The sequence below is a fragment of the Eptatretus burgeri genome, chromosome 2 (genome assembly GCF_056783735.1).
Source record: "Eptatretus burgeri isolate ZD-2024b chromosome 2, Ebu_testis_v1, whole genome shotgun sequence".
Taxonomy (NCBI): Eukaryota; Metazoa; Chordata; class Myxini; order Myxiniformes; family Myxinidae; genus Eptatretus; species Eptatretus burgeri.
Window position 1 is genome coordinate 116159303 of NC_140962.1, and position 14797 is coordinate 116174099.

A 14797-nucleotide genomic window follows, 5' to 3' on the forward strand; every position below is an offset into this window, starting at 1 on the left:
CAATCGTCTGATGCCCCACGTGGAGATCGGTTTCTGAGGTTTGGTACATGGAATGTTGGGACAATGACAGGGAGATCTGGAGAAGTGGTTGAAACATTGGTCAGAAGAAGAGTGGACATATGTTGTGTGCAGGAGACACGGTGGAAGGGAAGTGGTGTGAGAATGGTGAAGGGAAGGCAGGGGCAGAAGTACAAGTTTATGTGGCAAGGGTGCCCGGAAGGCGTGCATGGTGTTGGTGTCATGTTTTCTGAGGAGTTTGTAGACAGTGTAGTGAGTGTGACTAGAGTGAGTGAAAGGTTGATGATCGTGAGAATTGTGATCGGAAATCTCTTGGTGAACGCCATCTCGGGATATTCCCCGCAGGTCGGTCGAAGCGATGAAGAGAAGAACATGTTCTGGTGTGCGATGGAGAAGTTGATGGAAAATGTGAAAGATGAGGAAGTTGTTGTGGTTGGAGGAGACTTGAATGGACATGTGGGAAGGAGTCCAGACGGTTTTGAGGGAGTCCATGGGGGTTATGGATATGGTGTGAGAAATGGAGAAGGTGAAAGGATCTTGGAGTTTGCTGATGGAGCTGATTTGTTGCTCTGTAATACTCAATTCCAGAAAGCGAATAATAAGCTTATTACATACACGTCAGGTGGGTTGACGACAACCATTGACTACCTGATGGTGCGTCGGCGAGATAGGGGAAACCTCCGGGACACAAAGGTGATCCCAGGGGAGGAGACTGTTTCGCAGCACCACCTGGTTGTCTGCGATATAAGGGTGAAAGGTGCGCGGAGAATTCGGCGGGTGAAGTACCAACCGAGGATGAAGGTGTGGAGGTTGAAAGAGGCGACAGTGAAGGAAGCATTAAGAGAGAGGCTGAGTATGGTTGAAGATGATGTGGTTGAGCTTGAAAGTGGTTGGATGTCAATGAAAGATAGTCTATTGGGAGCCGTTGGTGAGGTATGTGGATGGACAAAAGGACCACCGAGGCACTCGGAAACATGGTGGTGGGATGATGAAGTTGGAAAGACGATTGAAGAGAAGAGGAACAAGTTCAAGGAATGGCAAAAGGCAAAGGATACGGTAGAAGAAGAGGCTGCACATGAAAGTTATAAGGAAGCCAAGAAGGCTGCAAAGAAAGAGGTTGCAAAGGCGCAGGAGGCCCATAGGGAAATGTTCGGAGAACGCTTGGATTCGGAGGAGGGTAAGAGAGCGGTATTCAGGATTGCAAAGCAGATAGCGAGAGAGAGATTTGATGTGATGGGGGTGAGTTGCTTGAAGGATGAAGTGGGACAAATTGTTGTGGATTCAGATGGAATTAAAGGAAGATGGAAGAGATATATGGAAAGGCTGTTGAATGTAGAAAATGAATGGGATAGCAACATCGAGAGTAACCCAGTTTTAGGACCAGCAGAGAAGATAACTGAGAAGGAAGTTGAGGAAGCTATAAGAGCAATGAAGAGTAGAAAAGCAGGAGGGCCGACGGGAGTTGTGGGAGATATGTTGAAGGCAGCGGGAAGTTGGGGTGTGAAGAGAATGACAGAGATCTGTAATCTGGTGGTGAAAGAAGGCCGCATTCCAGTGGATTGGGAACTGAGTACCCTCGTCCCTCTGTACAAGGGGAAAGGTGACCCTCTGGACTGTGGCTTCTATAGAGCAATAACGTTATTGGAGCATGGAATGAAGGTATTGGAAAGGGTGTTGGAGAAGAGGATAAGGAAGAAGGTAAAGATTGACGAAATGCAGTTTGGATTTATGCCAGGAAGAGGAACGACAGATGCAATTTTTATTGTAAGGCAGTTGCAGGAGAAGTACATGGAGAAGAGGAAGAAATTGTTTTTTGGGTTTGTTGATCTGGAGAAAGCATTTGATAGGGTCCCACGCGAAGTAATGGCATGGGCATTGAGGACGTTAGGAGTGGAGGAATGGTTGATCAGAGTAGTGATGGCCATGTACGAGAGAGCACGCACAGCTGTAAGGACGAAGGATGGGAACAGTGGTGAGTTTGAGGTGAGGGTAGGAGTGCACCAGGGGTCGGTACTAAGTCCACTTCTATTTGTCGTTGTGATGGAGGTGCTGGCTCGGAGGGTAAAGGAGGGTTTACCGTGGGAGCTGCTGTATGCAGATGATCTGGTGTTGATTGCAGAGAGTCTGGATGGACTGAAGGAGAAGATGAACAAGTGGAAGGAATGTATGGAGGCAAAAGGTTTCAAGGTGAATATCGGAAAGACGAAGGTGATGGCAAGTGGTAAAGCATGTGGTGAGGTGGAAAGGACTGGGAAGTGGCCGTGTGCTGTGTGCAGGAAGGGTGGCGGAGTGAACTCCATTCAGTGTACAATGTGCGCTGAGTGGGTTCATCAAAAATGTAGTGGGGTGAGAGGGTCGTTAACCAGTGTGGCAGCGACATTCAAGTGTAAGGTGTGCATCGAGGGAGCAGCAGATGAAGGAATTGTTGAGTTGGATCTTGGAGATGGTGTGAAGCTGGAAGGGGTGAAAACATTTTGCTATCTCGGAGACATGCTGAATGGAGAAGGTGGATCAGACTCTTCGACGGTTGCTAGAGTGAGATGTGTATGGAAGAAGTTTCGGGAACTGAGTGGCGTGGTGGCGAAGAGGGAAGTGTCGTTGAAACTGAAGGGAAAGGTGTATATGCTACATGTGTGCTACATGTGTGAGGAGTACGATGGTTTATGGGAGTGAGACATGGGTACTGAACATGGAGCAGCAACAAAGGCTGGAAAGGGTGGAAATGCGAATGGTTCGGTGGATGTGTGGAGTATCGTTGAGAGAGAGAGGAAGACAAATGATGACTTGCGGAAGATGATGGGAATAGAGTCTGTGATGGATGTTGTGAAGAGAAACAGGTTGAGATGGTTGGGTCATGTGTTGAGGAAGGATGAAAGTGACTGGGTGAGAGGAGTGTTGGAAATGAGTGTAGTCGGAAGTAGAGGACGGGGAAGACCGAGAAAAACTTGGCTAAAGGTGGTGGAAGAGGAAATGTGGGCAAGGGGATTAAGAAGGGGAGATGCAGAAAACAGGGTAAAGTGGAGAAGATCGTCATGGGGCCCGCAAGGCTAACCCCCGCTTTAGAGACGAAAATGGCCTTTAAGTGTGCGTGTGTGTGTGTGTGTGTGTGTGTGTGTGTGTGTGTGCGTGTGTGTGTGTGTGTGCGTGTGTGTGGGGGTGTGGGTGTGTGTGTGTGTGTGTGTGTGTGTGTGTGTGTGTGTGTGTGTGTGTGTGTGTGTGTGTGTGTGTGTGTGTGTGTGTGTGTGTGTGTGTGTGTGTGTGTGTGTGTGTGTGTGTGTGTGTGTGTGTGTGTGTGTGTGTGTGTGTGTGTGTGTGTGTGTGTGTGTGTGTGTGTGTGTGTGTGGAGGGATATAGGGAAGGTGGAGGGAAAAGTTGAGAAAATACAAATGACCACGATCGTGCACATCGACAAATAAACACGCTTATACGTGGTGTTGGCTTCGTGGTTAGGGTGGTGGCTTGGGATCCCAGGGTCCTGAGTTCAAGCCCCGTTTTCCGCTGAATTAACACCAGGGGGTTGACTCAGCCTGTCATCCTTCCGAGGTCGGTGAAATGAGTATCAGTGGAGCAGCCAAAAGGCTGCACAGGAAGAGAAGGGATATTTATTAAATGTGGTATTGGTGTGGTGCAGGCATGATGGGCCGAATAGAATCCTCTGTATAAATTCCTTGTAATAGACAGGAAGATGGGTCGGCCTCAGGGAAACCCGATATGACAAGACCGACGACTACTCACCAAATAGCACAAATTTTGAAACAAAAATTAACTAAGAACACACAGTAAACCTGGAGGTAACAGAATAAAGTCAAAACGTGACAAACAACCAGAAACTTATCTTTGAGAAAGTCGGCAGAGACCCTTGAGAGGATCAACCGTTGTTCAAAAATCGGAACTGGAAGGATGGTGCTGGAAGGGTGATGAGCTGTGCTCGGTTTCTGCCAGATGCGGCGTCTTGTCTTCATATTCAGGCCAAGGAGTTCAATTTTCATCACATCAGACCACAGAATCTTTTACCTCATGCTCTCAGAGTTTTTCATGGGACATTTTGCAAACTCCAGGCATGCTGTCATGTGCCTTTTTCTCAGGAGTGGCTTCCATCTGGCCACTGGCTTCCATCTCCCATAAAGCCTTGATTTGTGAAGGGCTGCAGAGATTATTGTCCTTCTGGCAGGTTCTCCCATCTCAGCCAAGGAACTCTGTAGTTCTGTCAGAATGGTCATTGGGTTCTTGGTCACCTCCCTGCCCAAGGTCCTTCTTTCCCAGTTGCTCATTTTGTTTGGACGGCCAGCTCTCGGAAGAGTCTGGGTAGTTCCATATTCTTTCCATTTCCTAACGATGGAGCTCACTGTGCTCTTAGGAACTTTCAACACTCTATAAAATGTTATATACCCTTCCCCAGATCTATGCCTCCTAAAAAAGGAATTTTAGATTCAAGCTGTAACAACAAAATGTGAAAAAGTCAAGGGGTGTGAACACTTTATGAAGGCACTGTACACGGACACAACATTTACACAATGAAAACTCGAACAGCACTCGATAGAACGCATACCTCCACCAGGCTGAACAGTTTACCTTTTGTATCCCAATGACAGGCTGGAATCTGAATCCAGACATGAACCGAAAATCGAATCCGCTTGTTCTCGTTACCGAACCAACTCAACCACCGAGTTGTCATAACTTGTCCACAACTTTTGAAATATGCCATGCAGTAAGACCTCGCTGAACATGGTTTTGTTCTTCGGTCGCTGATCTATGATAGAACACTCTCGTTTAAAGTCGTTCACCGTTCCATTATGAAGTTGTTTTAGCTTCAATTTATTACCAAACTAACGGTTTTCCTCGTTTTAATAAAGCTACAGTGTAAACCATACCGTAAATACCGGTGTTTAAGCCGCACCGAAATTCTAGTGTACAAGCCCACCCAGAATAGTACAGCATTGGCCTTATGTACACCGAGCTGTGCATCGACAACATCGGTGGTTGCGTCACCCTCTCCAAACTCAGGTGTTTGACAAGTAGTGATCCACCTAACTAGCTGCCACGTGTTTGTATGTTAAACTTATGGAAACATCTTCAAACGCATTGCCAACAACGGTGGGTCCGAGATGCTGTCCCCCGCTCTGAATGAAGGTGTGCTCTGCTTGGCCAATTAAAGAGGGTTTTGATGAGGTGGAAGAGGCAGACGTTACACAACTTCTGCAATCACATGGAGAAGAGATAACCAATGAAAATCTGAAACAACTCGAGATGATGCGAAAGAGAGAATGATATTCGTTGCTCGTTTAAAATTATTTAAAAACTTCTACTCTTGTATGTAAATGGCTTTTGTCCGATGATAAAAAAAAAATTTTCCCTGAAACCTATCCCCCCCCCCCACCTACATTCATTCTTATGACGAAATGGGATTAGCTTTAAGTCGTTTCAGTTAAAGTGACTCTTTTCAAGAACATAACCACAGTGTTGAGCAAGGGTTTACTGCACGGTATACATCGTTTTTGGTCCCATCTCTCAATGGTGAAGAATCACTGAAACAAATTTAAAATTAATGATAAAATTCTCGTATCTGGTTCCGGATTCACATATTCACCAAAATGGAATCGATTCTTCCTGGTCACACATCCAACCTGTCTACCAAGTTCCGTCCGAATGTGTCCCTAACTTTTTGAGATGTCACGCTATATGTCGTTTTTGGCCCCGTCTCTCAATGTCGATCCAATCTTCAGCAAAATCGAATGAATTCAGCCTCGTCACACAACCAACCTCTCCACCAAATCTTGTCCGAATCAGTCCAAAACTTTTTGAGATATCCTGTTCACAAACAAAGACAGACAGACAGACATGGTTGAAAACATAACCTCTGTCCACTTTCGGTGGCAGAGGTAATGAGCATGCCATGCATATTCTCACATCATGCAGAGCACAGAAACCAGATAGGTGGCATATTAATACTGCATAGTATTTTGCAGGATCATCACACGCATCACAACCCGAACATTCTATAGAAAGTGAGCAAGTCGTTCACCTTGGGTGGCAGAGGTCATAACGATGATGGAGGTTGTTTTCACCCCTTTCTGTCTGTGACGAGGACGAACCGATTAGATTTTGGTGAAGATTCGGATCCGCATCCGACTACTCAAATTTTAAAAAGTGATCCTTCACCATTGAGAGAGAGCAAAAAATGATATATAGCATGATATCTCAAAAAGTTGTGGACGGATTCGGGCGAAACTTGGTGGACCGGTTGTGTGTGTGACCATGACGAAGATTCGATTTTGGTGAAGATCCGAATCCGGATCTGGATATGATAATTATTTAATTTTTAAAGTGATTCTTCACCATTTATAGGGCCAAAAACAATGGGGACTGTATTACATGATATTTCAAAAATGTATTGGGCCCGATATGTTCTCGTCGATCAGGCATTACGTGGCGGAGGTATGCGCTCTACCGAGTGCCCTTGTAGTTTTATTTGTGCAGATCGGTGGTAGCTTTTGTTTAAAACTTAAAATGATAAATGAATGAATAAAAGATTCATTATGCTGTTCATGTTTTCAAAGAATGCCAGGATTATATTGAAATTCACTTTGGATGAACAAGCTGCCACAATCCCTCTCAATGCACTGCACATTTCCACTAATAACTGCATGCATAATGTGATAGCCATACATTCTGTGCAGGCACAAACGCGGCTCAGTAAATCTGGACTCGGAGTAAATCACATGGGAGGCTCAACCCAAATAGATAATGTTACAAAGGCTGATCGAGATCACACGGCGTGTGGTGCTTGCTCTTACACATATGATGAAAGTCTCCGCCTGTGATTGGCACACAAAGTGGTGTTACTGATTAAAACTATAGTGGGAAACTGGCTGGAGCTCTGTGAGCGTGCACGATTCCTTAGAAATGCCAAAATGTGAGTGCGCTCATCAACCTCAAGATTACTCTCTCGCAGGTACAACTCAAGGATGTCCAGTAATCGTATGCACACAACAATCGATTACTTAGGAAACCGGAAGATGAAGAAAAAAAAAAAAAAACAAAGATAAAGGAAAGAAGATAAAAAGGGATTTAAATTCCATTAGTTGTTACCAAGAAAGTGACAGTAAAGGAGAAGAAAATAAGAAGGATTAAAGAAGAAAAAGGTTGAGAAACTGGGTGCACTGTGCAGGTCAAAAGGGGGGGGGGGGGAAATGACATTCAATGCCCACCTGTGGATTGACAGATAGAGGCGCATCAGCTCGGTGAACGTGGGATTGGAGTACCCGAGCATGTTGGTGAAGTTGTGTGACCAGTCAAGATCCGGGTCAATGGCTCCAATGCTGCTTGCTTCGCGGAAAAGATTACGGTAAATCTTAGCGGCAATGGTAGGAAGCTTCGCAATGAGGTCCATGCTGTCCTCGTACACGTACTGTTGGACACAGGGTCAGCATGGGTATCTACATTCGGTGAACGGTTCATTTCTCCCTCCCCACTCTACAACCATTTATTCTCCCCATTCTTCCTTCATTTATTTACCTACTCGCAGTTTACCCAACCTTTGGGTGGATATGGAGTATGCATATGCATATTATTTGCTGAACAAAATACACGCTGTAAATAAAACCTGGTGGAAGTTTGTGTGGCGTCATATTTTGCATTATTTGCCACGAAAATTATATTCAAACCTTTTCAAGGTCGAGTCAAAACATTAACACGCGTGAATCCCAGGAAATGAATGAAGCACGGAATCCCAGGATGGTACTCGTATGAAATATCCATTCCCTACCGGAGAGCAACACCCCTTTCCCCTGGCATGCACTCTGGTGTGGAGGAAGTAAAGCACCTGCTCCATGCCACATGCACAGTGTAAAAATTACAAATCCTCAACAGCAAACGTGTAATGCCCTATCCCACCACCACTAGGTGGCACAAACGAGACACGTCATGGTTGATGACAAACACCACCAAGTTTTTTTTGAATATACATTATAGATTTTTCTCCCCATCTTGTCTGCTCATTTATATTCCTCTTCCTGACTCTGTGATGCACATGATTCCTTGTACGTGTAAGTATATCCCAAAGCTCCTGATGAATAAAGCTTCAAAAACAGTATCGAATTGATAAAAATAAATAATAAATAAAAAAAATGTTGCAGCATCTAGCTGTGATGAAACTTGTACACAAAAGCAAAATAGAAAGTATAAAGCACAAAGTGACAAAAATAAAATAAAACAACGAACAACGAAAAGAAAACTCGATTTTTCACATTCAATATACGAGCTGCACCATGGTGAAAACCCAACCTTCCAACGGTGGTAGCCTAACTGAACCATCCATTGGTTAACTTGCGAATCAAATTCTTTCATCGTTAGAAAATTGGACTCGAGCAAAAATATGCAATTAAATGATTTGCAATTATATTCAGGTTCATGTGAATCATCAAATATACTCCAGTTAACCAAGCTCTGAATGCAGATGCCACACAAGGTGATAAGGACCACCGACACCCCTCCCCTCCTTTTCACACATCATGCATCAATGTTCATTCTCATGCTACAACTACATAATGGTCACAACATTCCTGTCGCCCAGACTGGCTTGTTCAGACCTTTTTGAACACAAGAACTATATATGGTGATGTATCACCCTCTGCACATGATTAGGGGGGGGTGGAGGGGGGGGGAAAGAGAAGGGAAATAGAAGGAAAGACATCAGATGATTCCAATTCGAGTTATGGTCTGCAAAATGATTTTGCAAGAGTATATGACCTTTGACCTTCACCCCAAAATCTTACCAGTTCATCATTGCATCATGGCATATACCTTTCGCACGTTTGGTAAAAATCCCGACAATGGTTCACAAGTTGTTGTGGTAAAAATACTGATGATGGAAAGACGGACAGATGGACAACACGAAAAACAATGCCTTCAGCAGGCAGAGGCATTAAAAAAAAACAAAAAAAAAACGAAAAACAAAAACACAAACAAAACAAAACCAACACATTTTACGAATAACTTTCTGTTAATGCGTCACAACTGTCATTGTAATTTCAACACCAATTCACATGAAGTAAACTGTTTTGCTTCAACAACGACGAATATATTCATCGATATTTAACATTCAACAGACTCGGTGGCACAATGGTTCGAGCGTCTGCTCTGAATCTGGGTGGTGGTCGGCGGTTCAAACACCGGCCAAGTCATACCGAAGACCTTAAAACGGTACGTGCTGCTTCCTTGCTTGGCGCTCAGCGTTTAAACGGATAGAGTGCAAACAAACAACGGTGGGAAGGCAATGGCAAACCATCCAGTTTAACTCTTGCCAAGAAACTACTTCGACAGCACCAAAGCTATGTGAAGAGTATGGTACATCAAATTAAAATTTAACATTCACTGGAACAAAAGTAAATCATAAGTTACTTAGAACCATCCTGGAGTCCTCCTCAGTAATAGAATTTGAACAATATTTAATTGAAAGAAAAAAAAAAAAATCAGAGAGTGACACTTGGTTTACGGAACGGCACTCGGAAGAGCACATATATCCGCCAGGCTGAATAGTTTACATTTTGTACGCCACTGATCGGTCGGATCTGAATCCAGACCTTAACAAACATCGAATCGGCTTGTCCTTGTCACCTAACCAACTCATCCACCTCGTTTTGTCACAACTCGTCCACAACTTTTTGAGATCTCATGTAAAAGTTTTTGGCCCCATCTCTCAATGGTGAAGAATCGCTTTAAAAAAAAAATTCAGATCCAGATCCAGATTTTCACCAAAATTTAATCAATTAGTACTTGTCACACACCCAACTGACCCACCAAGTTTCATCCGAATCTGTCCACAACCTTTACATGCAACTTTGTCTCAGCCCCATCTCTCAATGGTGAAGAATTGGTTAAAAATTAAATAACTCTCGCATTCAGATCTGGATTCGGATCTTCACCAAAAATTGAATCAATTCTTCCTCGTGGCATTCCAAACCGGTCCACCAAGTTTCGTGTAAATCCATCCATAACCTTTTGAGATATTGTGATTTATTGTTTTTGGCCCCATCTCTCAAAGGTGAAGAATCACTTAAAAAAAAAAAAAATTCTCAGATCCAGATCCGGATTCGGATCTTCCCCAAAATTAAGCATCGCCGTGCTTGGCCGGTTACCTACACACAAAAAAAAAACACAATTTCAGAACGATTGCTTGAAAACTGAGCCCAAAAATCGTGTGACAAAGACAGACAAATGCTACAGACCAACATACTTGGCAAAAATTATTTCTTGCCAAGTAACAACCTGCTTGTACCCAGACCCAGGATAATCTGAGTAAAGACAGTCATGTCTGCCTATGCTTTGGAGGGATCTGCCAGCTTCGAAGGTTCCTCTCTCTCTGTAGCATCTCAAACAACAACGTGGCCTCTTTCCCAGTACATTCCAGTTAAGCTATTTATACAAATTTATTTATTTAACTTTACAACTTGCAGCTCGAAAACTTTCCAGCACAGCTATGTTTAGAACACCACAATCAGATAGATGGCTTGAGATGACAGCATGGAACGCAAAGTTAAGAGACCGTAGCGAAATGCCTCCTGGAGTATCAGGAAACCCTCAGACAAGGCAAGGTACCGCATCAACTAATGCACACAAAAAAAAATATTCCTGCAATGAAGTAATTTCATTTCCCCCTTATACTGGTGTCCAACATGCTTACGTGAGTTGATTCGATTCAAAAACACACACACACACGCGCACAGTCTAAATAAAAAGGATGACGTTTTGCTTTTCCATTTCCTACCTGCACCTCCCCTCTCCCACCACGTCACATATCACGAAGCCTCAGACATAATCAACAATGTATTACAATTCAGCGTGCAGTATCTAAATTCACACAAGTCTCGTTCACTTATGAGGTTCGGCCCAGTTTGTCGTAGACTTTTCTCATTTCATGCAGCATGACGTCATTCTAGCGAGCGGTGATACCAACAATTCATTCATGGGAATGCTCGATTGTCTTCTTGTGCCAAGGCACGATTTCCAGACACATATAAAACAAAGCTCGAGCATCGTCAGGCATCATCATCTCGTTATAAACATAAATGTGGACAATTGGCATTAGTGAAGTACTGATTAGGTGATCACCTGAACCAAATCTTATTTAACAAGGAAAAAGTATAAAAACCACTGCTGTGGTCATCACTATCCTCTTGCAATAGGACCAGCTGGATGGCAAAAACAATGCTAGAAGTACCTCAAAAGCAATTGGAATCAAAAAAATGACTATTGACCATGCCAAAAGAGTTGAAAAGAAAAGTTTTGAGTGAGGAAAAGAAGGGTTCAATTCTGGCTTTACTGGTAGCGGGATACAGTGAGCGTCACGTTGCTTCCATTCTTAAAATTTCAAAGACGGCGGTTCATAAGAACAAGGTCAAGCAGCAGACAGTGGGGACAACAAAGCTACAGACTGGCAGAGGGCGAAAACGACTTTCCACTGACCGGGATGACCGCCAACTCATTCGAATGTCACTCAACAACCGAAGGATGACGTCAAGTGACCTGAAAAAAGAATGGCAATTGGCAGCTGGGGTGAAATGCACGGCGAGGACGGTTCAAAACAGGCTCCAAGGGGGCATAGCTGAAGTCGTGCAAAGCTAGAAAAAACCTCTTCATCACTGAGAAGTAAAGAAGAGCCAGGCTGAGGTTTGTAAAAGACCACAAGGATTGGACCGTGGAGGACTGGAGTAAGGTCATCTTCTCTGATGAATCCAATTTTCAGCTTTGCCCAACACCTGGTCGTCTAATGGTGAGACGGAGACCTGGAGAGGCCTAGAAGCCACAGTGTCTCGCACCCACTGTGAAATTTGGTGGAGGATCGGTGATGATCTGGCGGTGCTTCAGCAAGGCTGGAATCGGGCAGATTTGTCTTTGTGAAGGACTCGTGAATCAAGCCACGTACAAGGTTGTCCTGGAAGAACACTTGCTTCCTTCTGCTCTGACAATGTTCCCCAACTCTGAGGATTGGTTTTTCCAGCAGGACAATGCTCCATGCCACACAGCCAGGTCAATCAAGGTGTGGATGGAGGACCATCAGATCAAGACCCTGTCATGGCCAGCCAAATCTCCAGACCTGAACCCCATTGAAAACCTCTGTAATGTGATCAACAGGAAGATGGATGGTCACAAGCCATCAAACAAAGCCGAGCTGCTTGAATTTTTGTGCCAGGAGTAGCATAAAGTCACCCAACAGCAATGTGAAAGAGTGGTGGAGAGCATGCCAAGACGCATGAAAGCTGTGATCGAAAATCAAGGTTATTCCTTCAAAATATTGATTTCTGAACTCTTCCTAAGTTAAACATTGGTATTGTGTTGTTTAAAAATGAATATGAACTTGTTTTGTTTGTATTATTTGAGGTCCGAAAACAATGAATCTTTGTTGTTATTTTGACCAGTTGTCATTTTCTTCAAATAAATGCTCAAAATGACAATATTTTTATTCGGAATTTGTGAGAAATGTTGTCAGTAGTTTTTGGAATAAAACAAAAATGTTCATTTTACTCAAACACATACCTATAAATAGTAAAACCAGAAAAAACTGATAATTTTGCAGTGGTCTCTTAATTTTTCCCAGAGCTGTGTGTGTGTGTGTGTGTGTGTGTGTGTGTGTGTGTGTGTGTGTGTGTGTGTGTGTGTGTGTGTGTGTGTGTGTGTGTGTGTGTGTGTGTATATCTTCTTCTTCTTCTTCTTTCGGCTGCTCCCATTAGGGGTCGCCACAGCGGATCATCCGTATGATCCGCATCGTGATTTGGCACATGTTTTATGCCGGATGCCCTTCCTGACGCAACCCTGGTCGCCTCTTACGACACAGGGATATGGTACACCTATTTTAACCGGGGTATACACTGGCCCAGTACACTGGTACTCACTTTGCCGACCTCAGAAGGATGACAGGCTGAATCAACCCCCTGGTGTATTAATTCAGTGGCCCAACAGGGCTTGAACTCAGGACCTTTTGGATCCCAAGCCGCTTCCCGAACCACTGCGCCAACACCAAGCATATATATATATATATATATATATATATATATATATATATATATATATATATATATATATATATATATATACAAATATAATATATAATATAATATATATTATAATATAATATATAATATATATATATAATTAATATATTATATATATATACATATTGTGGGCCGGGGGTCGGTGGCGAGAACAACCACTGGGTGGGGAAAGCTTGCGTCGTCTCCCACCAAACTCCCCTTAATTGTAGGCCGTCGCTCGGATAACTCCGAGAGCCAGTGGGTCGTTTAACCAACCGTGGTCGCCAATATTTCAACCGTGTAGAGTAGGGTCTATTTGTCTATAACCAATTTACCTAATTAACTCTGCAAATTCGACTACCAGGGAAACCACGCCCTCCGCACGTCTTGCTCGAACCGGGTCACTCTATCGACTGCGGTGGAGTTCCAACTACCGACTACCAACTCCGGTTCGGGTGCAGCCGAGTGGAAACTGCCAAAGCCGTGCCGGTTGGAATGAACGGATTATCGGGGATAAAACCCCGCCAAAACTCAGATCCGAACCATGCTGGACCAATTCAACAAGGGATGGAAACGAACTGGGAACATTTCTAACAAGTTTTATTTAGAGTAAATGAAGACACAAAGCAAGACTTAATGCGATATGCAAGAAGTATTTACAATGATCCAAAAACACTTATTCAGTTCGACTTAAAGACGGGCCCACACACACAAATGAAAAGAAACCGAGTTCTTTATTGGACCCTCGCAGCTGAGGAGAGAGACAAGCTGGGGTTAGAGTTCAGTTGGGTACCTGGCCGTTGGAGAAAGGGGGTACTCCGTGCTGTGGCACTTGACAATGGTCGCTGGTTTGGTCCCCAGTCGCACATGTGGGACTCGAGGTTCATGGCGGAGCTCGGGTGGTGAGTTGCGGGGTCCACGGAGGGGGGTCAGGGTCGCTGTTTCCTTCCTTGTAGAGGGCCAGCAGAGACACGTTCGCCACTTCGACGACCTTCGTAACAGCAAAAAACCCTTTCGTGACAGCAAAAACCCTCCAAAACTCCAAAAAGAGCCCTGCCTCAGAGAGTGCTCAGGAATTTATAGACCTCCCTCAGCGGGAAGGGGCCTTGGTGAACACACCTCGCTGTCCGCCTTTAATTGGACAGGGTCCCACGGCATACCTTTCCGGGACAGGGCCTTGGCCCCTGCCGGGAAACCCCAGCCACTCTTCCACGCGGGTTCATACTTGACGAGTAACAGTATCAACGCTGCAACGGCCCCTGCCGGGAAACCTCAGCCACTCTTCCACGTGGGTACATGAAAGGTCGTGGTGGTGAAACTGCCTCGAACATCCTCGGGAATGCATCTCAGGCAAAGGTGCGCTGTGGCCCACGAAACGAGGGCTGCAAGCGCGAGGGTACCGTGGATCGTAATGGGCCGAGGGGTCATGCAGATGGGATGGTTGTTCGATGGTTTGTTGGAGGGTTCGTTGGATTTAAAGATTTAATAACCTAACTAAAAAGAAACCGTAACGTACGCCTTTGATTCTCCCACGAGACAAAACGAAGGGGATCTGACGACACAAATACTCAACGACATAACTGACTTTTGGGACATCTGTATGTTGAATGCAAATGGTTTCCAGATCCGTAACTATATTATATATATATATATATATATATATATATATATATATATATATATACACATATATATATATACACATATATATATATATATATATATATATATATATATATATATATATATAT

At 44.1% G+C, this 14797-nt stretch overlaps 1 protein-coding gene across 1 annotated transcript in view; it reads right to left on the reverse strand.

Moving 5' to 3' along the window:
* Nucleotides 1–14797, reverse strand: part of CS (citrate synthase) — a 72140-nt gene that overhangs the window by 20153 nt on the left and 37190 nt on the right. The window contains exon 7 of the mRNA XM_085870881.1: nt 7227–7426. Within this exon, the coding sequence (XP_085727007.1) occupies nt 7227–7426 (200 nt within the window). The remainder of the gene's footprint in view (nt 1–7226; nt 7427–14797) is intronic.